This window comes from Pararge aegeria, chromosome 13 (assembly GCF_905163445.1).
Source record: "Pararge aegeria chromosome 13, ilParAegt1.1, whole genome shotgun sequence".
NCBI lineage: Eukaryota > Metazoa > Arthropoda > Insecta > Lepidoptera > Nymphalidae > Pararge > Pararge aegeria.
Window position 1 is genome coordinate 2,998,889 of NC_053192.1, and position 26,406 is coordinate 3,025,294.

General features: G+C 34.8%; 1 protein-coding gene across 1 annotated transcript; it reads right to left on the minus strand.

Moving 5' to 3' along the window:
* Positions 1 to 185: 185 nt before the first annotated feature.
* LOC120628624 (SWI/SNF-related matrix-associated actin-dependent regulator of chromatin subfamily A containing DEAD/H box 1 homolog) lies at positions 186 to 24,622 on the minus strand. Its single transcript, XM_039897091.1, has 15 exons — positions 24,380 to 24,622; positions 23,148 to 23,350; positions 21,329 to 21,633; positions 20,841 to 21,009; positions 19,213 to 19,394; positions 15,790 to 15,983; positions 15,012 to 15,147; positions 14,380 to 14,515; positions 13,558 to 13,695; positions 11,142 to 11,381; positions 10,123 to 10,350; positions 9,332 to 9,543; positions 7,624 to 7,779; positions 6,269 to 6,399; positions 186 to 5,735 (listed from the first exon to the last, which is right to left on the minus strand). Exons 1-15 carry the CDS (start codon positions 24,495 to 24,497, stop codon positions 5,659 to 5,661), a joined length of 2,625 nt encoding a protein of 874 aa, XP_039753025.1. The 5' UTR covers positions 24,498 to 24,622; the 3' UTR covers positions 186 to 5,658.
* Between the last annotated feature and the right edge of the window lie 1,784 nt (positions 24,623 to 26,406).

Sequence of the window (26,406 nt, forward strand, 5' to 3'; positions counted from 1 at the left end):
ATTTCTGAATTGATCAAGTAGTCTCATAGTTCTCTCCATCGCGAGTATTACGCAGGGTCTGACCAAATCTAAGCTCATTAATGCTCAGTATGTTAAAATCATGAAGTGAAGTTAAAATTTTAGTGCATTAAACTCTAAATGAGAATATCAGGAGTGAGAAATAGGGTAAATAAAATAAAAACAGGCACGTTTCCATAAATTATCTATTAACTTAATACATTTTAATGATCATCAGAATTATTACATTTCTAAATTATTCATTAAAAATCAAGTGTAGAATAAACGCACATCAATTAAGTAAAGTAATTAAAGCGCGCCTTTCAAAAGTACGGTCGTTATTTGTGTCAATTTTCTAAACTTCCTCTATCTGTTATATAGATTAATTATTTAGTTGTTATAGTAAAAAAGTGTATATTTTACCGGATAAAAAGATAGACAAGTAGATTTTTCTTTTAAAGACCGTTAGCTAAGCAACGTTCATATTGCGCTCAGAGCTGGGTAGATACCGTATATTTGCGAGCCCATCACTGTATCCGAAAGGAATAAAAAAGCCTAAAAATCCTCATTTATGTCACACATTTGTGTAAAATTCTAACATTTGTATCAGTTCTAAATAATATAAAAATGTGTTATAAGGAAGCTTCCTCAGAAAAGCTGCACACTAAAAGTCGCAGCACTGTTTTTAAGCCTTACCTTACCTTTGCCTTATCTTCGCCTAATCCTTGCGACTAAGCAATAACGTAACAATAAAACAGAATTTAAAAAAATTAAAAAAAATACACTTTACCATAAAACTTTAAAATAAGGGGTTGTTTCACTATCTAAGACAAGCGTCGGATAGCTTATTCAGCATATTTTGTCTTTGGCTCTTGACATATAGTAAGAAAATGGCAAAACTTACGTTAAAGGTATGCGACACTTGTCAGAAGGTGGTTAAACAAGCCCTAACTGTTACTGGACAAATTGATGCGCAAACAATCACACGATATCAAAGGAGCCGTTCACAATGATATATGTCGTTTGATACTTTAAAATTAGTGATACAGCAGTGATCGGATTGGGGAAATGATGCAATTGACCCGGCTCAAGACATTGATACTGAAAATCCTAAAAAAAATCATGACAATAAAGTGCAAACAATTTTTAACGAATAAATCCGTAGCTAATTTATTTGGCGATGATTGTTTTGGGAAACAGTACGTTAGAGCGTTTGTATTCGATATCCATAGAGAATTTTCTCCGAAATTGTTTTATTTAAGTACTAGTTTTAAAAAAAATTATAAATCAGAGTTCCAGTTTTCGAAATTTGAAGCATATTCATATATTCTACCGATGTCCTAGTATTTTTAACGACTTTGGAATTTTTACGACAGTAGACTGACATGCGAAATATTCCAGTCATTATTTTCACTTATGAAGTTTTACACACCTTTGTTTTCATTTTATGACAAAAAGAGAATTGTAATCAATAATTTGTTAATTTTACAAAAACAAAAAATTATTAATTTACATATTTATTCTAGAGACTAATATAGCGCTGTACTTTTCATATGAAAAAATATTGTTTCTGCTATTTACATACAATATATATACAATGCTATTATAGTATACAGTATTATTAAAATTTTCAAGTAATGGGACTTGGGACTTATCCTCGTTTCAGTGAAAAACACACACATACTTGAATTAAGGCAACAAAAACATACTTATTATAGGAATGCAATTATCGATGAAAATTAAATTATACTACTTAATATTAAACTAAAGATAAATAAATAAGCTAATTCAGTGTTAAAACTAAAATACAAAATTATTCACAGCGGCGCGCAACCCATTCAGGCCCAAAGGCACTCTCAAGCCTATTGATTCATATTCCGACATGTTGGAAATACATAAAATTTCCTAAAATTATATATTTTTTCATTCATTCACAAATTGATTTTATTTTATTCGGTTATGGTAGGAATACGTAATTACTAAATAATATTATAATTTCGTTACAATTTTAAGTATTTTTATTGCTGTACCCCTAAACAGATCTCGTTTTCGAGTATAGAAACACTGGATAAAATACATACTACTAGAGGTTTTTTTTAATGACATTAAAACTCTGGGTTCTAGCTCTCTTATGAGTGTTGGGTCTGATTGCATAAGTCATATTTTTTATTTTACACATTTTGTATTATTTCATTACGACGCTAGAGCTGGTATTAGATAACAAACGAATAAACAAATATAGAACTTGTTACAATAGCAATAAGGTTGGCAATCGCAAAAGCGATGTTATGGTCGAACGGATGAACCAATTTAAATGCAGTTTCGCTTATTTAACGTTCAATGTAAACAGATAGAGAATTCAATCGTGGAACCTCTTTGTAATTTGGATATTCTGACAAATATTATTTTGATACCCGAAAACCATGTACAAACATGTACTAGGGGTTAACTCTGTTTTGGAAAGAATTGTTTTGTTACATAACAGTTTTCTTAGTATTCTATTAAAATTTTTAATACTTCTATTCTTTTATTCAGTTTAATATTAAACTTTCTATATTTACTTTTTTATTAAGTGATCTCACTTTTTTTTATTTGCATGCTGCAACAAATTATTTTTTACTATTTCTATGCCAACCATAGTCTGTAAGTTACATACAGCCATATGGCATGGAATTGTTTGTAGTCAAATAAAAAAGCTGCAAATTATGAATGTGTCAAGATTATAATGCAATAGAGAATCAATTCTAAACTATAGAAATTATAATAAATTCAATAATAAAAATATACTGGATTAAAATTCTAGAAAAGATTGTAAAGTCAATCACTAAAATGCATTAAGTTAATAGTATTGTTGTGAGATTGTACTGTCGTAGAATTATAGCGACGATGCTTTCTGGTTGGTTCGATTCCAAATATTGGCTATATTGACTAAAATAAATTATTAACTCAAGCATAACGATGTTAATTAAACTACCCAAAAATTCCCCTGTCAATTTAATTTTGTTATCTTATTAACACCATGATACTTTGCAAGTTTAATGATTTTTATTGAATAATCGAATACTTCGTAATATCACTGTAAGATACATTATGCAAGCAATTTCATAGGTTTAGTTACTTCTCTATCTTAACATCTATATATACTTTTTACCCTTTTAAGTAATAATTTGTTTTTTTTTAGCAAACAGTGCAATTCAGTTATATACAAATCCAGAATTAAATGAAATCCCTAACATAAAAAAGTCTTTTCTAAAAGGATCAGTTCTTTCTTCCATTTTCCAAAAAGATGGCACTACTTTTTGACCTGTCAATTTACTTAAAGATGTGACTGTAACTACACCATTTTGACAGTCCTCCAATTAGTGCCATGCTTGAGAAAAGAAAAGTTTACCTATAGTCTAATTATCAGTTCAGTTTAATTTTTAGATTCAGAAGAGTCTGAAAATACTCTTCTGTTAGACTGCTCCGACGAATACTTATATACGACGCTGAGTGTTGGGTCTTAAGCAAGAAAGATGATGAAGAAGGTGTAGAGACCAGTGTTTGGTGCTATATAGAATAATGGTTTTTGGCGCATTTGGTACAATCACAAACTAAGAACTTTTTAAAGAAACCTTTGTCGTCGAAACTTTTAAACTGTTAAGAATGCAATGGGCGGGACATGTGCAACGCATGGAAAGCACAAGAGCCCCAAAGAGGTTGATGGAGGGAAAATGGGAGGGGCGTAGAGGCCGAGGATGACGTAGGGGTTTGTGGAGTGATGGGAGTTGAGAGGGATATGAGGGTTTTGGGAGTTGAGTCTATTTGACCGCCTCAAATAGAGAAATTTGCTTGACCACCCAGGGTTGTAATACTGTAGTGATAATGATATTTTTAATTTTTAATTCAGGAAACCAATAAATTTTTAACTAAATTGACAGGTCTTAGAAGTGGCATGCTATGCCATCTTTTTAAATAGGCATCAGTTGCAAAACAATGGCAAAACCTGTTAGTTTTAATTAGTTAAGGATTTGTTTACAACCAAATCATTAAGCAGATATATTTTAATTCCAAAACGCTTTTTTGTTAATTTATTTGATTATATGCCTGACACAGACTTTTTTTAATAATATTAAATTTAGTTCATTTTAGTTTCTAGTATTCCAAATTTTGTGATTATGTAACTCCCTTTGCTTCGGTTGTGGCAGACACGTCAATCTTAACAGGTGTTAATTACCAATGGTAATGCTTTTTTTTCATTAATTTCATTAGCCTGCGAATTCTTGTGTGAACATTATTTGCTGAACAAAATAAAACATTTTTAGCATTTATATTGTTGCTATGGTCAATGCTATCTATACCCTGCTTACATGAAGTAATTTAGTTTTACTTTCTGAACGCGGTAACTTTTAATTACTACATTTAATTCGTAAAGTGCTAAATGAGATTTTGCATGCTAAGAATTAATCCATCACTTCTTAACTTTTAGTTAGTTTAGCAAATACATAATAATTATAATTAATTCATGACAGCATAGCTTATTCCAAAAACAATTTCAACGCAGAATTAATATTTTTTTCCCTTTCAGCAATAAATTACTATTTCAATGTATTCTTAGATTCTGTACAAAACTATCTATTTTATGTATTAAAGGTACTAATGTAATGGATAATCTCATCATTTTTAATACAAAATAAGGTTGGTATAAATTTACTAAAGCTTTTTTATCTTTATTGTACCAAATTATACTCTCTAGCTCTATATTTATATCTCTGTAACTACTTTTTTTGGTGTAAAATAAAAGTATATTCATTCATTTATTGCAAAAGAATCAAATTCAATGTTAAAAAGGCGAATTGAATTCTTAGTTCAAATTGTGTCTCAAAAAGATAAGACTTGCACACACATAGGGAGTAGGCCAAATCAACTAGCCATATACAGCAAAATAGAAAACTTTTAAATATTTTGTATTAAAAATAATGATTAGGACAGAAACATACTTTACACAGCACACACACACACAAGTGTAACAGCATAACAGGTTGCACAGGAACAGTGTCAAAAGTATGCATCTAGCTTAATATATAATGTATACCAGTCTCAATGTATTGTGTATAAATAGGCAGTGCACATTTAAAGAAATGTTATCTGTTCACTTAAATTCATTACTATACTCAAAATTCTGCAATACTGACAATGTTATACAATTGGAGATGCAATAATTTAAGTGGAACATATTTTAAATGTGGTTTAAACATAAAGTGGAAGATACATATTACAAGAAGTTCGGCACAGTAAATGATCCAAACACACAAATAACTTCACAGAAAAAAGTTTCAGATAAACATCTTGGTCGCACTATAGTTATTTGCAGAAATCAAAAAAATTACACACACTTTTATTAATATCACTTGTTGTTTCAACTTAGCACTGTTGTTACGGTATTTTCAGTTTGCATGCACTGTTTCAATTACTATTATTTGTCATGACAAATGCAGTCATGTGTAGAAGAGGCGCGCTACTTTTTTTAGTTAACAATTTACATGCATTGCTTCAGTCACTATTTTGTCTTTAGTCATGACGAGTGTGGTCACGGCGAGTGTTCATTACTGTGTCATGACGAGCTGACGAGCGTGTTACTTGTCGCTATTCGATGACGATCACGCCCTCCATGGCCCCCTGTCATTTGTTTGTTGTACTCAGACCAAGTGCGGACGAGAGTAGACGCACAACGTTCTTTTGTTCCGTTGGTTCGTTTTCTGCAGACAAGATTTTTATTATTTAGAATATACAAACACATTTTTCTGGGATGTGGAAACAATTTGCCTTAATTTCATAAATTGAAATGATATTAATAGAATTGAATAATATTTTTTTTAAAGCAGCCACTCAAAAACATATGAATAAAAAGCATAGCTGGACAAGTTAAATTAAGTACGAATATAAGTATTTCATAAAGTGTAAAATTTCAGTAATATAAGCTAATAAAACTTATACTGGTGCTGCCACCAGTTAAACTAAAACTAAATGCACAGAATAAAAATTTAAAGCCAATTTCTCGGGTAAGGATTTAACATTCCACGTGACATCGTACCGGAACGCAAAATCGCTAAGCAGCGTGTCTTTGTCGGTGGTCCTAGCCTCATCAGAAGCCTCCCACCAGACATAGTAATGCAAATGTATATAACAAATTATACAGTTTTTTACTCAGGAATGTAAATTCTATTGCCGAATAGAGTACAGAGTATTTGCATAATTTCAAATGTAAGATTTAACATTGCTTTGAACATACCGTCAATGCCAGTAACATGTTTCTCCAGGTTGAGCTTTTCTTGTGCCACTTGGTATATACCTTCTTCTATTGTACCCGCACTAAGCAGCCTGTAGATTGTCACTGGTCTAACCTGCCCCATTCTGTGACATCTGAAATATTATTATGCAATATTAGGTTCTACAAGTACATGTATAAAATATAAAACCAGGCTTTATTCTGGAAAATACCTCTTTGGATTACAATTATACTTTAGAGCAGATTAGAATACAGTCAAAAAGGGATAGCCCTGATTTTTTCTAGGCTGTCTTATGAAGCGACAAAGGGAATATCACAGAGAACGGGCTAAAGCATCCTCTGTACTATTTCGAGCCTCTACTGCGCCATAAAGTCTGCCAAGTATGATTATGGGCAAACCCTCCTCCTGGGAGAGGCTTTTAGTCCAGCAGTGGGCTGTTATCAGCTTTTGATGATAATAAGTAATGTTGTTGAGTACTAAGCAAGTGAGTACTACTCAGTAACTAAGCCTGTTGGTATAGTAGTTAGCATATTCTGCCTTCGGCCTTCCGAACCAGTGGTAGAGTCACTACACAGGCTTGACGTTTCAAAAGTGCTTATGTTAGGCCTACTTGAAATAAATGAAGTTTGAATTTTGAATTTGAATTTATTCGACTGCAGATTATGACTGCATATCCTGGTGTTTGATTTCAGAGTTGAACCAAAATAGTGACATAATGGGTTTACTTCCTAGTTTTTTTTTGAGAAATTTTATGTTTACTTATACCAGCCAGGAGGAAAATCGGGGTTGCATCAACTCAAGGATAGTGCCAAATTATTCTTGTGCTTCGGTTTTTGTTATTAACAGATATGTCATAATAATTGATGCCCAGCAATGTGTGAAGTTAACTGCTATGAGATAAGTCTGTGCCACTCATAGGCTGAGAAAAACGACATTGTCGTTCAGAAATACTATACAACGTGTAACCGAATTACGAAATAATGCTGAAGGATCTTAAGTATATTTCATTAGGAATCACACTGTAAAAATATTAAATAAAAAGAAGCATATTTATTTTTTCCATTCCAGAATTCAAAACATTGTAAGTGTTTACTTATGACAACCCTATTAGAGATAAAATACCGACACGCGCATAGTACGATGCGTACCTAATAACACGAGTCATATGATTTCATTTTAATTTTGCATGTGATTTTGGGGCTGTATCTGATTTCTTTTAGTAAAAACTCTAGCAGTGGTTTACTCCAAAACTGTTAGGTTTCCGTTTCACAGATATATCTCAGAGACAGTACATAATGAACCTCTAAAGCCTGTGAAGTATTCTTCGGTTTTTATTTACACATTGTATTCATCTTACCTGTCTTCAGCCTGTTTATCGTTGTAAGGGTTAAAGTCGATGTCGTGTATGATAACAGTGTCCGCAGCTGTTAAGTTGATGCCCAGACCACCCGCCTTGGTCGACAGAAGGAACACGAACACGTCTTCTTGGTTATATCTATCTATTAATTCTTGTCTAAAACAGAAGAAAACCCAAGTTATACATAGTTCAATACAACTGATACTATTCGATCTTATCCCCACCTAACCTACCATCGCACTGCAAGACACCGTGCGTGTTTTCATCCCTACGTACGTACGTACGTTAATATCCCAAAAACACGCACAAAGCGATTTGCATCATCTTTTCTTATACACATGGCTGTGGTTTGGAAAGCCCTTCAGAGTTCTGTGTTTCCTAATTCTTACAACCTGGGTATCTTTATATCATCTTCTAAGCAAGCGCGTCCCATCTTAGGCCACATACTTTCCATCAGCACGGGCAGGAGACAATTATATCCCGGGGAAAGGATATAAATTGATCTTCTCCCACAGAGGCCAGTCCAGGAGGTCTGGCGCCAACATGAGGATACAATCTTAATAACGCATCCTTGAGTACTCCTTCGTGGAATTCCAAAGGATCTGGAGGATGGATGTGTCGTGGCATTCTATGTTGACTTTGGTCGTCTATCAAAACGATGTTGTCTTGGCCGATGGGGCAATGATTGTGGGGCCGGAGGCCTCATTGATAAAGCGTTATCAACTCTCAGAGCACTTAGGCACAAGTGGAAATAATATCCATATAACATGTGTATTAATAAACGGGGGTTAACTTCTTCTATTCCATATTCCCGTGCTTTAGCAGGTGGGCGTTAATTAAATCCCTTGTCAGGGGATATAATCGGGGGATATAACTTTTGTCTCCCGCCCGTGCTAGCCCTGTAGGTGAGATTGTGGTCAAGCTCTATTAAAGTTAAAAAATAAAAACTGATTCAGTACCTGAATGTTGTTAAATAAGATTTAACAATTATAAACAAATTGTGTAAGACAGCTGTGATGTTACATTGTTAATTTGAATACATATACAAGACAAAGATGCTTTAAGTGCCTGTTATAACATATATATATGTATAACAAAAATATTTAATGATCAACGTTCAGTTTTGACAGAATTTAGTTAGTTATTAAAGTCAAAGTCAAATATTTCTTTATTCAAATAGGCACATAGATGGCACTTTTGATGCGTTATTATATACAAAATGTGTACATAGCAGTGAGTAGTCATGGCGATAACTACAATCGTAAACTTAAAACTAAAGCTACGAGGGTTCCAATCGCGCCATGGTCTAAGAAGAAGCCCACAACAAACTTAGCCGGGTGTTCTTTTTGTTATCCGCATCTCACATTGTCATTAGAAAATATTTAAGAAGCAACCTGGTTAGAGCAATTGTTTACACCCAAGCTTTTTTATCGTTTACGTAATCCGTTATACTATAATAGGACTTTTCTATAAGCTTTCACTTAATACAAACTTTGAACTTCTTTAGTGACATTCCCAAGATATCAACCGGTAATTTATTGTAAAATTGTATACAATTTCCTTTAAATGAATTGCTTATTTTGTGTAGTCTAGTGTACTGCACTGCTAGTTTATTTTTTCTTCTAACGTTCATTACTACGAGTAACTATGTAAAACCTATTAAAATCTATTTGTAAGTCCGTTTGGAAATCTTCAATTAACTAGTTACCTGTCATTCACTGCAGTGCTGCCGTCCAGCCTCAGGTAACGATAGTTGCGCAACCGCATGTAAGGCTCCAAGATGTCCAGCATCATTGTGAACTGACTGAACACTAGCACTCGGTGACCCTCGTCCTTAAGTTTTGGTAATAGTTCATCCAGCTTTTCGAACTTCCCAGAATCCTCTATTAGTGGGTCCGGCACTGCATATCCACTGATACACTGCAAACGGCCATTGGATATTTAGTATAAAGCCTGTCTTATCTACTCTCTGCCATTGTAAATTTCTAAGCGGTTAAGATATGAAAGCAGTGGCATACACTTCATATATAAGCACTGTCGGCCAATCCTAGCCGAAAACATAGTGCACGCCAAATGCACGCAACTAATAAGGTAGCCACGTCTTTACATTACACTTCACAATTATTTTAGTTCCATTAGTTCTAATCCTTCTTTTAGAAGAAACTTGAAATATAATAATGCCATCAGTTCTTAGATGTGAGCAAAATAACAAATAATTCAGAATTGCAAAATTAAACTGTCACTTTATTAGGTACGCGTCGCGTAGCGTTGGTACAATGCGCGTGTCGGTTTTTTACCTTAAAATGTTTTGAATTCGTGTGTATGGTATAATATGGTTTAATAATAAATATATTCACAGGGTGATTCCTTATGGAATATACTTATGCATCCTTCAATAATGTTTCGTAATTCTGTTACACGTTGTATATAGTTGGGGGAAGTAAATTAATTAGTTAAAATACATACATCCAAATGTTGAATTAGATCCCGATTACTTACAGGGTATTGCTGTGTGAGCTGATGCATCTGAAAGTCAGATAGGCACATGAGATCGTCGAACAAGTAATTTTCGTTTTTCTCCTTATAGTTCGGGTCTTTGGCGAGTCTGCTTGCAATTTTCCTCGTTGTATTCTGATCGTAGAAGTATCGCAATAGGAGTGGGTGATTGGCTAGTTTCCGCATGTCCATCATCATCGACATGCCGTTTTGTTCAACAGTTGCGTGTATCTGTAAAAGTATAGTGGGATTTATATTAAAAAACTAACTTATTTATACGTAACGCTGTTTATAATTTATCGGTGCAAATAAAATTCGAAATTTCTATTACTGGATTAATTAAAACCTGGCTAATGATCAAATACATGACCTTTGCTAAATTAAGTACAGAGGCTTGTGCCCATCTTTGAACATTTATGGCAGTTATCACTAACGACGGACAAGGCAATGTCTACGAGAATAACGTATAACTTGTCTATGGTCCTTGTTACAAGGTGTGATATTTTGTGTTTGTGTTATCATATTTTACATTTTTCGCATGGATTTCAGATGAATGAATGAACGAATACACTTTTATTGTACACCAAAGAAAGAAGTAGTTACAGAGATATAGACGTAGATCGAGAGAGTACAATTTTGTGGCCTTATCGCTACATAGCGATTTCTTCCAGGCAACCAAAGACGCAAAACGACTAAATCTAGAAAAGAGGTAGGTGGTGCAATAAATGAAATATAACATTACACAAATATATAAATGTAATATACAACTACATATTGTAGTTGTATATTATATGTATAAATATAAGATTAATAAAAAATATTTTTTTTTTTCATCTGTGATATGTCAATTTACGAGTCCCCAAAACTTTACAATCCTTCGAATCGGTGTCATAAATTTAGACGGCTCCTACGCTCGTTACACATCATATAAGAGTTCGCGAAATTCCAAGCTACTAGGTTCGGTGAAAACGAGCATTAAGACTGAGGATGATGATAATAAACTTTGAAGAAAACATATTTACAGTTCCATCCTTAGCTGAGAAGCCAGCGATGAGATCTTTGTACTGCCTCTCCTGCTTCTCTGACATTGGACACGGCACAGTATGGTTTGTCTTCTTGGGCAAGTCTTGTAACACTTCACTCTTTAACCGACGTAGCACAAATGGTTTCATTATCCTCTTGGCTTGTGTAATTTGGCTTTGTTCAAACGCTGGCACGTCATCTTCGGAATTTGGCTCTACTTTTTTCGTTGTTTTCGCTTTCTGTAAAGGTAAGAAACTGATTAGAAACTGGATATTTTTAAGTGTCTCATCCAAGTCAGTGGCGTGTATAGGGTCTTCGGTCAGGGTATGCATAAAGCAAATACAAAAAAATAATTTGGGTAGGCAGTGCTTTTGCGCACGTATGAAGTGTGCGCCACTGATCATAGGACACGTGAAACCATCCAGCAATTTATATTGTTGACGGGCTGGAAAATACAGCTTTGGTTTATTGGAGTTTTTATTTAATAATCAAAAAATTTCGGATCTAGTGGAAGGTAAATCCACTATCAACCATATTAGAAATATCTTTTTTGTATTTGATAGCTCAATTTATAGTAGGGGAACCCACGAGGCTAAATGGGGATTTACTCGAGCGTCGTAGAGACCTATTGGGATGCAAAGCTTAGATGATAAGAAGAAAAAAATGTTATATGATATATACCTTTACATCGGTGGGGGAAGCGGCTATAGATTTTTAAATATGTAAAAAAAAAACTGTTGCATAGACATCCTCGAGCGCATCAGATATTGATAGCATCAATGCCCTACGTATTTTTAATAATGTACGTATGTTAATCTGATCGTTTGCATGATGCGGGTGGTTGTATTTAAGGGTTGAAAATGAAAAAAAAAAAAATTTAATCGAGCGCGTCAGATTTTCTAAGGGAGTGTTAAGTACACAAAAAAAAAGCTCTCATTCACTAATCTGACGATTTCGATGGGACGCAAACTCGCGGCCATTTTCATAATGTGCAAAAAAAAATCGCCATTTTGAAATACTCAAGCGCGTCAGATTAAGATATATATGGTTCATCTTTATGTTCTAAACGTACTGTCTCATAATCTGACGATTATCTAGAGGGATTCGCCTGATCTGACAAAAAAAAAATTAGAAAAACGGTTCACTTTAAAGGCCATCCCTGCAACTTCTCGCTAATTCCATTCCTGGGCGCTTGAAATTGTACTTATGACATTTTTGAGCTCAAAATATAATTTATGTGATATTTTGAGTTCGCTGAGTTCAAAGAAATAATATTTCTATGCATTCGAGCTCTCCCAGCTCGAAAGTCTCATAAAAGTTTCATAGAACACTATTTTTGGAATTTCCAAACCGCAATAACTTTTGAATGGATCAACCAATTTTCACGCGGTTGGCACCATTCGACGCTGTTTTATCATCCTCGTAAGTAATTTTGCAATTTTAATTGTTCGAACCACAAATTTCGGAGTAATCCCGAAAAAACAATTTTTCGGGTTTCTTTCGTTCACGATATCTCTCGAACGAATCAACCGATTTTGACCAGCTTGGTGGCGATCGACGTGGTTTTTTAAGCTCAAAGGCGGATTAGTTTTTGAAGTTAATCGATAAAGCCGGTTAAAAGTTATTCCAAAAAAACCACTTTCCAAAAATTTTTTTTCTTATTTTTTTAAATCATTGAACTTAATTAATTAAAAAGCTCAGGAAATAGCATGCAAATAAAATATAAGTGTATGCTTTTTTAGTAAATTACATGTATTTATAAAAAAAAAGCTTAAAACAATTGAATGTTAGAAACGCGGAGAAGGAAATGTAGGCAACACGCAGCTGCACGCATTTAACTTTATCGACGAATTTTTGTTATTTCGGCTTGCGGAAATCGTCAGATTATATATTTTTCATTATTCTTGAATTATTTCCTTCAAGATAAAAAAAAATTTAGCTACGATCGAGAATGTCGAGATGACGTATTTTTTTTACAACTTTGTTGCCCTCCCCTTTTTTACGTCACTCTCAAATTGTCAGATTAGTGGAATATACACTTTTTAGGATGTAATTAACTCACCCTACCTTAATCTGACGCGCTCGAGAATTTCTGATGGTCAATTTTTTTTTACTAATCTGATCCTGTATCCTTCACGGGCGGCCTTATATATGGGCCTCATGTTTTGTGGAGGTACTTAACCGGGTACAAGGTATCCCCCTGTATATTAATCTGCCGCGCTTTAGTAAATCCCGAAATCCCCGCTTGGGCTCCCCTACTATTATAGGGTTGTAGATTTTATGAATTGAGCTGACGAATTGAAAAAGTGGACGAGTGATGCGACGCGGTGTTTTGTGGTATATTGTGTAGAATGGCGAAAGACAGTTTGTAAATTTAAAAATAACTGAACTTATCAAAAATCAATTATAACTCACAGCATTCTTCTGGAATAAGTTTTTGAGATCATCAGTCTTCCCAGAGAACATATGCGGCATCACAAAGCAGAGAAGCGACATCAGTTCTATTAGATTGTTTTGTAGCGGTGTGCCCGTTAGAAGAAGCCTGTGTTTTGACTGAAATAAAAAAAACAGATGGTTTCATTCCAAAACTTCTAGTGAAACTTTAAGTGTGTATCTTAATATTCTATAACATCGAGAATGTACCGTAAAAAAGCAATAACTGTTAATATGTGGTCTAATAATATAGTATAATATTTGGTCTACTTAAAATAAATGAATATTATAAATTGCCAAAAAATTGCAAATTTAAAAAAAAGTTTATCAACTGCTAAATAATAGTTAACTTAGGTACCAAAGGGACAAATAGATCATTAAATAAATATATAAATATACTACGACATAACACACATTGCCATCTAGCTCAAAAGTAAGCGTAGCTTGTGTTATGGTTACTAAGACGACTGATGAATATTTTTATGAATAATATACATAAATACTTAGAATAATATACATATAAACACCCAGACACTGAAAAACATTTATGCTCGTCACACAAACAATGTCCAGTCGTGGGAATCTAACCCACTGCCTTCGACTCGGATAGCAGGGTGCACCAATCGGCCATCTAAATATAATTTTAATTGTTACTTGTTTTAATTGTTATTTATTAATTAAATAAAAATTATTTAAATAATCTGGGCAATATCAATTTATAGTTATTAAAAGTATGATTATTTTCCCACTTTATAAAATTACTGTAACACTAGTTCATGTCTGCTCTTTGTAATGATTACATACCTTAATTTTGAGTAGGTTATCGTATCTCTGCGTCGACATGTTCTTAAGCATATGCGCCTCGTCGTACACGACGTAGTGTAAGGGCGTTATTCGGAACATTTTGCGCTCCTCAGGACAACTGCTCACCATTGTGTATCTACAATAATCATAAATAGTCAGCGACCAAAAGTTAAAAAGAAAAAGTTAAAAATGTTTTCTAAGTAAAACTTTTTTAGGCGCGACCAGGGAGTAACTCCCCAACAAAAAAGGGGGTTTAAGTCTCAAACCGAGAAACAAAAAAAAAGTTTTTCAAATAAGTTCGTAGACATTTTTTTTGTTAAGAAAGTACAATCGAATTCAGAACTCGGTCGGTTAAAAATGAACTTACATTAGTTAGTCAGTGCCAGGTTAAAAAATTAACTTTTTTTTAGCAACAATAGTTATTGCATGTGCATTTATTGCGCTAAAAGTTAACCCTTGACTGCAATCTCACATAATGGTAATTGATTATTATGTTAAACGCATATCTCTAATCGGTTTCTAAGTAACATAGAACCGGAACGCTAAATCGCTTAGCGGCACGTCTTTGTCGTCAGGTTGGTAACTAGCCACGGCAGAAGCCTCCCATTAGACAAAACTACCGGACTACTCACGTGGTAAGCAGAATATCAATTTTGTCCAGGCCTCTAGAATATTCTATACGTAGTTGTCGCCGCTCCTCGGGGGGTCCGTAATACTTGCTCACACGTAAAGCTGGACACCAACGGGTGAGTTCACTGCTCCAATTATCTGTAACAATATAAAAATATCTAACATACCATATTCGTAAACTTAAAACTAAAGCTACGAGTATTCCAAACGCGTCCGTAAGAAGCCCACAACAAACTTAGCCGGGTGTTTTTTTTTTGTTATCACCATCTCACATTGTCATTTAAAATTATTAGAAGAGCAACCTGGTTAGAGCAATAATTTACACCCAAGCTTTTTTATCGATTACATAGTCCTTTATACTATAATAGCACTTTTATATAAGCTTACATTTAATACAAACTTTAAATTTTGAAAAGAGACATCTCCAAGATGTCAATGGGTAGTTTATTGTAGAATTATATGCAATTTCCTGAATTATGAATTTTATGTAACCTAGTACATTGCACTGTAAGTTTATTCTTACTTCTAATGTTTAAATTATCGCAGTCAGTTTGTCTGGAAGAGATCGCTACTAAGCGATAAGGCCGCCTTTTGTATACTGCTTCTGTCTGCTTTTTTTTTATTCAACTTCTGTATTTTTTTGTGTTCAAATAAAGAGTGTTTATATAATAAATAAATAAATTATCACCACGCTGGACTGACGTTGGTAATCCCAGGTGCCCGTTCCACGCGAGAACAGGAGGGTTGGTGAAGACTGTATTCTGATCTGCCGGCACTTACCTAATGTAGAAGCGGGCACAACAATCAAATGCGTTCCTCTCGCTTGCCCAGTCTCTTTCAAATGTGCCAGGAATGCTATCACTTGAACTGTCTTCCCGAGCCCCATTTCATCAGCCAAGATCCCTGATACACCTTGTTTATGGAGTACAGCCAGCCAGTTGAGACCGATCAGCTGATATGGGGCAAGTTTTAAGCTGGAAATAATAAATCATTGGTATAAATTCTCTGTAAGCCTTTAACATTAATAAATAGACGAGGAAGTATTTACACTATAGTTTAACACTAGAGATGCACAGAGTACTTGTTTCGCCGAGTAACCGAGTACCGAGATTTACTCGGTTTCATTGTCGCCAAACCTGGTTGGTACTCGGTTCAGGTTTTCAAATCTAAGAGAGGCGAAAACAGGCAACCCTAACCCCGCTTCAAGTGTTCTTTAAGCAAGTTTAGTACGTCTCGTATACAGGTCGCAAGTGTCTTTTATGCAAGTTTAGTACGTCTCGTATACAGGTCGCAAGTGTCTTTTATACAAGTTTAGAACGTCTCGTATATAGGTTGCAAATGTCGTTTATGCAAGTCTCGTACGTCTCTTATACAGGTCGCAAGTGTCGTTTATAATGGTTTAGTACGTCTCGTATATAGATCACAAGTGTCTTTTATGCAAGTTTAGTACGTTACGTCTATAGGTTACAAGTGTCGTTTATGCAAGTTTAGTACGTCTCGTATACAGTTCGCAAGTGTCTTTTATGCAAATTTAGCACGTCTTGTACGCAGGCCGCAAGCGTCTTTTATGCAAGTTTAGTGAGTCTCGTATACAGGTCGCAAGTGTCTTTTATGCAAGTTTAGTGCGTCTCGTATACAGGTCGCAAGTGTCTTTTATGCAAGTTTAGAACGTCTCGTATATAGGTTGCAAATGTCGTTTATGCAAGTCTCGTACGTCTCTTATACAGATCGCAAGTGTCGTTTATAATGGTTTAGTACGTCTCGTATATAGATCACAAGTGTCTTTTATGCAAGTTCAAGTTTAGTACGTTACGTCTATAGGTTACAAGTGTCGTTTATGCAAGTTTAGTACGTCTCGTATACAGTTCGCAAGTGTCTTTTATGCAAATTTAGCACGTCTTGTACGCAGGCCGCAAGCGTCTTTTATGCAAGTTTAGTGAGTCTCGTATACAGGTCGCAAGTGTCTTTTATGCAAGTTTAGTGCGTCTCGTATACAGGTCGCAAGTGTCTTTTATGCAAGTTTAGAACGTCTCGTATATAGGTTGCAAATGTCGTTTATGCAAGTCTCGTACGTCTCTTATACAGATCGCAAGTGTCGTTTATAATGGTTTAGTACGTCTCGTATATAGATCACAAGTGTCTTTTATGCAAGTTCAAGTTTAGTACGTTACGTCTATAGGTTACAAGTGTCGTTTATGTAAGTTTAGTACGTCTCGTATAAAGGTTGAAAGTATCGTTTAAGCGGATTTAGTACGTCTCGTATTTAGATCAAAAGTGTTGTTTATGAAAGTTTCGTACGACGCTTAAACAGGTAGCAAGTGTCTTTTATGCAAGTTTAGTACGTCTCGTATACAGGCTGCATGCTTCTTTTATGCAAGTTTAATACGTCTCGAATACAGGTTGCAAGTGTCTTTTAAGCAAATTTAGTATGTCTCGTATGCAGACCGCAAGCATCTTTTATACAGGTTTAGTACGTCTCGTATATAGGTCGCAAGTGTCTTTAATGCATGTTTAGTACGTCTCGTATATATGTCGCAAGTGTCTTTAATGCAAGTTTAGTACGTCTCGTATATAGGTTGCAAGTGTCGTTTGTGCAAGTTTAGTACGTCTCGTGTACAGGTCTTAAGTGTCTTTTATGCAAGTTTAGTGCGTCTCGTATACAGGTCGCAAGTGTCTTTTATGCAAGTTTAGAACGTCTCGTATATAGGTTGCAAATGTTGTTTATGCAAGTCTCGTACGTCTCTTATACAGGTCGCAAGTGTCGTTTATAATGGTTTAGTACGTCTCGTATATAGATCACAAGTGTCTTTTATGCAAGTTCAAGTTTAGTACGTTACGTCTATAGGTTACAAGTGTCGTTTATGTAAGTTTAGTACGTCTCGTATAAAGGTTGCAAGTATCGTTTAAGCGGATTTAGTACGTCTCGTATTTAGATCAAAAGTGTTGTTTATGAAAGTTTCGTACGACGCTTAAACAGGTAGCAAGTGTCTTTTATGCAAGTTTAGTACGTCTCGTATACATGCTGCATGCTTCTTTTATGCAAGTTTAATACGTCTCGAATACAAGTTGCAAGTGTCTTTTAAGCAAATTTAGTATGTCTCGTATGCAGACCGCAAGCATCTTTTATACAGGTTTAGTACGTCTCGTATATAGGTCGCAAGTGTCTTTAATGCAAGTTTAGTACGTCTCGTATATAGGTCGCAAGTGTCTTTAATGCAAGTTTAGTACGTCTCGTATATAGGTTGCAAGTGTCGTTTATGCAAGTTTAGTACGTCTCGTATACAGGTCGCAAGTGTCTTTTATACAAGTTTAGAACGTCTCGTATATAGGTTGCAAATGTCGTTTATGCAAGTCTCGTACGTCTCGTATACAGGTCGCAAGTGTCTTTTATACAAGTTTAGTACGTCTCGTAGACAGGCCGCAAGCGTCATACGCACGTATAGCAAAGATAAATTACGCTGCTAGCTTTTTATTTATATTTAACTAACGACCCGTGCCGGCGTCGCACGGATGCATGTGTCAGTTACATCGCATAACAAATTTATGAATTTCTTGGTTTTTTTCATGCAAATCCTAGTGACTGCTCTAGGAACATTATATCTGTTGCCGAAAACTGCATTAAAATCCGTTGCGTAGTTTAAAAGATCTAGGCTCACAAACAGGGAGAGCGACTTTGTTTTATTCTATGTAAAGATTGAATACAAATTATTTTACTATAGCGGAGACAGACTTAAATCTCTTAAGCGTAATTTAGACTATTATTAAGGCGTATAATAGATATTCCAACATCCAGTTGTGATAATAGCTAAGGAATGTGCAAACTTTGTAGCGGTGATAGCTCAGTGGTTAGGACATCGGCTTCACTTTCGGTGAGCCGAGTTCCCAGCACGCACATGCGTTTTAAGTATTTAAAATATAACTTGTTTCAAAGGTGAAGGAAAACATTGTGAGGAAACCTGCATGCCTGAGAGTTCTGCAATAATGTTTTCAAAGACGTGTGAAATCCACCAAGCCGCACTGGGCCAGCGTGGTGGATCATTTCGGGAGGAGACCCTTTAGTGGGCCGGTAAAGGGTCGATGTGTTTGTGTGTGTTTTAGTTAGTGTGTGGGTGTGTGTGTGTGTGTGTGTGTGTGTGTAGGGGTGTGTGTGTGTGTATGTAGGTGTGTGGGTATGTGCGTGTGTACATGTGCGTGCTAACTTACCTAGAATCCAGGGAAGTTGGCTGTTGCAACCTCCCCGCACCCGCAGCGACTGCCGCTTCTAGCTGCTGGGCCAGCCCTATACATTTCTTCATTAGTCGCTGTATGTTATTTCTTGTGCAGAGTAGTTCTTGAGTCGAATTAAGGAGTTCCGTGCTTAATTTGTTGGAGTTGAATTTCTCTACCTGTTTATCAATTAAAACTTAAATATGGGATACAAGCAATTGTTTATGAAATCCATGATCTAATTAAAAACTGTGTTGTGTAAGAGCAATACGTATTTTCAGCAGAAAATTATTATGGAGAACAAGAGAGGGATTGTAAATATAAATAAATAAATATACTAAGACAATACACACATCGCCATCTAGTCCCAAAGTAAGCGAAGCTTGTGTTATGGGTACTAAGATAACTGATGAATAATTTTATGAATAATATACATAAATACTTATAATAATTAAAAAACAACCAGACACTGAAACACATTCATGTTCTTAATACAAACATTTTCCAGTTGTGGGAATCGAACCCACGGCCTTGGACTCGGGAAGCAGGGTCGCTGCCCACTGCGCCAATCGGCCGTCAAGTATATTTACATGTATGTATCAATATTTTAAAACATGCATTTAAAAATAGTAATAGAGGTTTTTTGACAGAGCTCAGGAAGTACTACCACCATGATTATTTCTGCCGCTAAGCAGCATTGTTGCATTGCTTCCAGTCTGAAGGGTGTGAGTGCCAGGGTTATTACAGGCATATGAGGCCTAACAACTATGCCTGAGGTTGATGGACACAGGATGGCATGTTGCAGGAAGGGCTCCTTGCATGCCTTGTGAACTGTTTCGATGGTTTTCCACTGTCTATCAGGGTGGCCATCTGCTTGGTCCATTAAAATAAGATAAAAAAAAAAAAATAAGTACCACCAAACAGTAGAACCAAATTGAAATTTCAAATTCAAAATTTCAGGCACTTATGGAGCGTTCATACATATATGTTTACATAATTGTAAGGGTATGGTAACTTCGTTCGCCAACTTAAACCTAAAGCTACGAGGGTTCCAATCACGCCCTTGTCTAACAAGAGCCCACAACAAACTTAGCCGGGTAAATTTTTTTTTTATCACCATCTCACAGTTAATTTATATTAAGCTATGAAGCTAGAGCACACCAAGCTTTCTTATCGTTTAAGTAATCCTTAGTATTATAACAGGAAAATGGAACAGAAAATGGAAAGGAAGGAACTTAGTACCTATAAGCAAGTAGACTACATATTATTGCGGTTATAGGTGGGCTGATTTCAATCTCCGGCACACAAAACGTTTTGGTGTTTTTTTTAATAATTAAATATTTATTTAACGCTTCAGATAAATGTTTTGACGAGACCTCAATAATGTCCTTCAAGGTGTAAGTAGTCTACAAACACGCTCTTGGCCAGCTTGATGGACAATAGTCCATTAGGCCATAGCCTAAACCCTTCTCATTTGTACGGTAGTCTCATACCATGTATTAGGCCAGATATGGGTTGAAAATAATGATGATTTACTCTATGGTAAATCTGCGATGCTGTAAATATTTCTGACATGGGCGTTTGTAGTAACACAAGTCTATAAAAAGTTATAAAAATAATCATACCATATCTAACCAGCCATTGAAAGGTCTCAGTGCCATGATCGCATCCGCTTTCTTCTGAGAGCACCCACTAAGCTGTGTTAGCTCATTCACAGTGCTCGTGTTAAGAAACTCAAACACCTTCTTTTTATCTCCGACCAAATCATCTGTCACTTCATTATCTGAATCATCACTGGAAAGAAGAAATTTATATTCATAAATATTTGTTTGACTTGATTTATACATACTTTAGTCTACATATAATCTACATAACAGGAAATGACAATTTTTTGCAAAAAATCACGGGGGCTGAATATTGCGGAATATTTCATTTCATGTTCCTTTCAAACTAGTGCGAGAGTATGTGTGTATATATGTGTGTGTGTGTGTGTGTGTGTATGTGTGTATATATGTGTGTGTGTGTGTGTGTGTATGTGTGTGTGTGTTTATATGTGTGTGTGTGTGTGTGTGTATATGCGCGTGTGTGTGTGCGTTTTGGTTTGGATACTCACCTATCGTAAACTCGATCATCTTTTCCTTTCCGCACTCCATAGTCGTCGTCCTCGCTGCCACTGCTGCCTCGTCTTGCTCTACCACCCTTGCCAGAGAGTGTCCTTCTCACCACCGTACTTGGCCCTCTCGGCCCACTGGTCACTCTTACCACGCTCATGCCATTAGTCCGAGCCAGTTGACCTGAGAAGCCAGGCCGTGATACAACAACAGCACTGCTTATTTCGCTTTCTGGATCATGTTTAAGAAGTTCATCCCTCGATCTCTCTTCATTCCACCCGTGCTTCACGAGAGTGCCTTTCACAAACTGTAACAATTATAAAGATAATAAATATATAATATCTAAAGATTTTAAACTAAGATTTTTTGGTTAATCACTATTTCTTAAAAATAGTTCAACATGATAATATTTTTTACATACTTCTTTACTACATAGTAATACATAATAATCTTGTTTTATATTTCAGCAATTTATGGGGTTCGCAAAAACAGAAAATAATATAAGGCATAATTATGGACCTAAATTATGGGAACACTCTGTTGTTGTTTGTGTTACAATAATTCAACAAAGTGGGTACATAATAAAACTGTGGATAACTACAATTTAATATATGCCAAATATTTCATTAAATTGATCAGTATTTTAGCAAATGTGCTAATAATTCTTATTTAATTAATAAATAGTTTTCAAGAAATAATTCAAATTATATTTGTTTCACAGCCAGTTCATGACATTGTGCCTGTGAGTATTTTGATATAAATATGGGTGCATTTTCCATACAGTTCAGTCTTGTATGAGATTCTAGACAATGCAGAGATACTTTAGTGTTTTAGTTGTATAAGTCCAAGTAAAAAATATCTTTATTCATTTAGGCCCATAGATGGCATTTATGATGCATCCATTACATAAGAAATGTGTCCATGGTAGTGAGATGATGACAATAAATATATTGGTAAATTTAACAATAAAGCTATGAGGGTTCCAAATGCGCTCTGGTCTAAAAAGCTTAGCAAAACTTAGCCGTGCGTTTTTTTGGGCTATCACCATCTCACATTGTCATTTAAAATTCACACCCAAGCTTTATATTGCTTATATAGTCCTTTATACAAAATCATATTCACTTTATTCACCAAGTTCACTAAACAATAGTATTAGTTGTAAATATAGAGAACTCTAATGCCCGTTTTCACTAACGTTGTAACAAGGAAATGCCTAAGTACACCCAATCAAGTATATATAGTTATCTCTAACCAACCGATTTTCAATAAGCAACTCATATAACTTGACCTGTCTGTGATGTTTGCCACACTGTGTGGTATTTGGTGATAGTTCGTATTGATTTAGGTCAGATGTCAAGTGTCAGTTTATGAGTTCCCTAAAGATTATGCACCGCCAAATCGGTGTTGTAACTTTAGCTGTTGACCTGTTTTTTCCCTCATTTAAGTATTCCCTAGGTTTCATGAAAATGGGTATAAATTTTTGGATGGAAGCTGTTTTATTATTCTAGGCAAGCACACACCATCCTAGACCTCATAATAGCTTTTGCTCAGGAATGGTTTCATTCAAGTGCAAGTATCTTATACATTACTCAGTCCAATCCCACAAAGTACATTTTAACATATATTTTGCAATTTATACTTGGGTCAATGGGATCAGAGAGGATGAAAAAATTTATGTATCACAAGTAAGCTCTAATTGCATTGAATAAATGAATACACTTTTATTGTACACCAAAGAAAAAAGTAGTTACAGAAATATAAACATAGAGCAAGAGAGTAAAATTTGCATTGCTCAGTCAATTAATCTATTCTTTTACTTACTAATGGGGATATATCTGGGAACATTTCCATCATGTTCCTAAATCTTCTCTCCTTGACTGCAGTAGTCAGTTCCAAAACTGGAGCTGGTTTCTTAGCAGGGGACGAGTCATCTGAGTCAGAGTCTTGAATTCTGATGCGCTTGTATACTATCGGTGCATTTTTGTTATTTGGTAAGTTTGGGGCTGGCATCCTAATGATGTGCTCTGAAATATGTATGTGTATATTCAAATTATTAAAAGCTTATTTATTAGGGGAATCATCTACTAGCTATTAGTCCAAAAAAAATTGCCTATATAACAAAGACACAGTGGTGCCAATTTGATTGTACATAAATCCCTAAACTAAATTGATGTATCTTAAAAGCACTATCCTTTTCCAAGTGATATAATGTGAAGTTGTGATAGCCTAGTACTTAGAGCTATGGCCTCCATTTCAGATCCCCAGCACACACCTCTAACTTTTTTTAGGAAATGTGCATTTTTTAAATGCTTTTATCTGCAATCAGTCCTTCTTTGATAATAAGCTTTATGAGTGCCCTGCATCAAGGACACTCCTCTTGTCAGGAGGCCGCATCATGGATCTTTTGCTGCCCAAGATATTTCAGACTTTAAAGCTGAGCTACACTTTTTTTAGAGATTTAGAGAATTGTTTTATAGATGATTATTATTATTGTACACTGAGACTTTGCTTTTATAGTAGCCAGTGTATGGTTTTACGCATTATGATAAGCTGTATTGCATCTGTTATTGATTTAGTAGTATAAAATCAAAATTAATGTGCGAAATTTTGAATTTTGTACTACTATTCCTTGGTGTTCAGAACAATTTATACCTACTCTTTCGTGATTCCAAGAGTAGACACATGCATTCATTTCTAAAGGACAACGATTTTTTAGACTAGACCAGTGTATGTATTTTATATTTCTTCATCGTTTACGGTAAAAGAAACAAGCTAAGTGAATTTTATTAATAATTTTCTAATTTCAATATTTTACATAATGTGATTTAATGTATTAGATGTATACATAGCATCTGCACATTTCTACACGGAAGAAAAGATTTTCATATTATACGAAAAGGAAATTACGAGCAAAAAACCGGCACCGCAAAAACTGAGAACCTTGAAATGTGACGATAGCATTCGGTAAACGTGGTCGTATCTTTTCGTCAATTATGTCCTATACACGTGCGTTTAGCGAAGTTTTTGATAGAAACATTATGATTGTTACTTACGTGAACCAGATGGTGATGATGTTACTGTCAAGGAGCCACTGGAACCAGGAGTAGGTTTCCTCTGAAACCTGTACTGTCTTAGATAACTTAACACACTAGGGCTAGTACTTTCAGACATCGTATCAACCGATCCTGATTTTAATATAAACGTAACTTTTGTTATAAAAATATAATAATGTTGATTTAATTACACGAAACTCTTCATTAATTAAAAATCCTTGCACCACACTCCTCTAGCATGAAGACAACACTCAACACTGCGGCCATTTTTGTCCGCGAGACTAAAAAAAGCATTTCATCCAATAGAACCGTTTTACTATTGACAGAATATCATTTAACCAATGAGATGTATGGTTATGATTATTAGTGAAAAATAAAATGAGGTTAAAATTCAAACAGACCAATCAAAAAGTTTGAATACTGTAAAAATTAGAAATGCTAGTGACGTGCTTACATTAAATAATACGATAAAACCAAGCTAATAGCCAAGCTAGGTTACGTTATAACCGCCTACGTATCTCACTTAGTCAATTTTCTCCTTTTCTCACTAGACCATTGTATAAAATATCCCTAATTTACAAATAGTAAAAAAATAATATGATCCTGAATGATCCTTTTGTTCCACAGTTCATATTTTGTTTAATTTTTATTTATTTAGTTATATATTTAGTTAATTTAGTTTATGCAAGATATGTATCTCATATTAAAGTACTTTTGATATTTTTGTCAATTGCTTTGCAATGAAAATAAGCCTTAATAATTATTATTCTCAGGATTAACAAGGATCATTTCAAATAATGTAGTATAATTTGAATTATACTATTGAAGTAACGTTCATGAATTATACAAATTGGAAGTATATCGGTCTATGTACTAGCGGTCCCTCGCGACTTCGTCCGCGTACAAGTGATACAGACAATAATTTGCACGAAAATGGCCCCCCGATTTTGAAACCTTCTTCATTGGTACTTTGCTCTATGGAGGGTAGAGGTAAGGAGAGTCATCTGTGTATATGAAAAAGTGTCGTCAAAATGTATTAAATTAGGATGGCGCCACATTTGCATCAGGGTAACTCTTAAAAGAAGCGCCAAATATAAATATTGTTAGAGTAGGCTTGTAAAATAAACAAGGAAGTATGGAGATACAAGGAAGTAAGGTTATATTTACCACAATATTTTGTACAACGTAAGTTGTTGAAATTCTCAATAATTAACTACTTTAGTCGATAAAGACATTAATTTTTTTAACTCGGCATACTTCAATTCATCTACGATTGCTACATTCATACCATACCCTGTGCATCCACCAGCGCCATTGTGGAGGATTTTTGAACTGTCATTTAGCGCATACACTGGACACTTTTTCAACTTTTCTCCCATATAAGATGACTCTCCTTACCTTTACCCTCCATACTTTGCTCCTATTGGTCTATGTGTAATGATATATATAGTATAGCTTTCCTTAAAAAATGAGCTATCCAACTCTAAATTTTTTTTTTAAATCTGACCAAAAGTTCCTGTAATCATTGCGGTCAAGTAAATAAACAAGCAAACTCAGCTTCAGCTTTATATATTAGTTAAGATTAGATGTAATGTTATTATTTGGTACCAATTGAAAATATTATACCTTCAGGAGTTCCAACCCCATTCAAGATAACATAGATTATTTCTAAACAGATTGACATGTTTAACATTAAAAAAAATCATGAATAATGTAATTTTATATTGGTTAAAGAATTTTCAAAATTGGTTCAGTAGATCCATATAGATTATTACTGTTATGACCCATATACACGTCAACAATATGAAGATATATGATATGAAGGTAAAATACATCGTCTATTTTTAATTATTTATATTGTCAATAATATTGACTGTGTTTGTACAGCCTTAGTTTTTGTGTTTGCAACTTTGCAGCTTAGCAGGATTTCAACAACAGTCAAAGAGCATTCAAATGTTGATGTAGAAACATTTATTCAAAATTTTACTTATAAGCTCACTATGTAGAAACATTACATTTGGGCACAA

Bases quoted from the DNA above. Each gene is read 5' to 3' on its own strand.
- LOC120628624 (XM_039897091.1), bottom strand. From the start codon at position 24,497: ATGTCTGAAAGTACTAGCCCTAGTGTGTTAAGTTATCTAAGACAGTAC. The intron at 23,351-24,379 runs GTAAGTAACAAT...TACATATTTCAG, and splicing joins ATCATCACCATCTGGTTCAC to AGCACATCATTAGGATGCCA. The intron at 11,382-13,557 runs GTGAGTTATAAT...TTACCTTTACAG, and splicing joins ACTTATTCCAGAAGAATGCT to AAAGCGAAAACAACGAAAAA.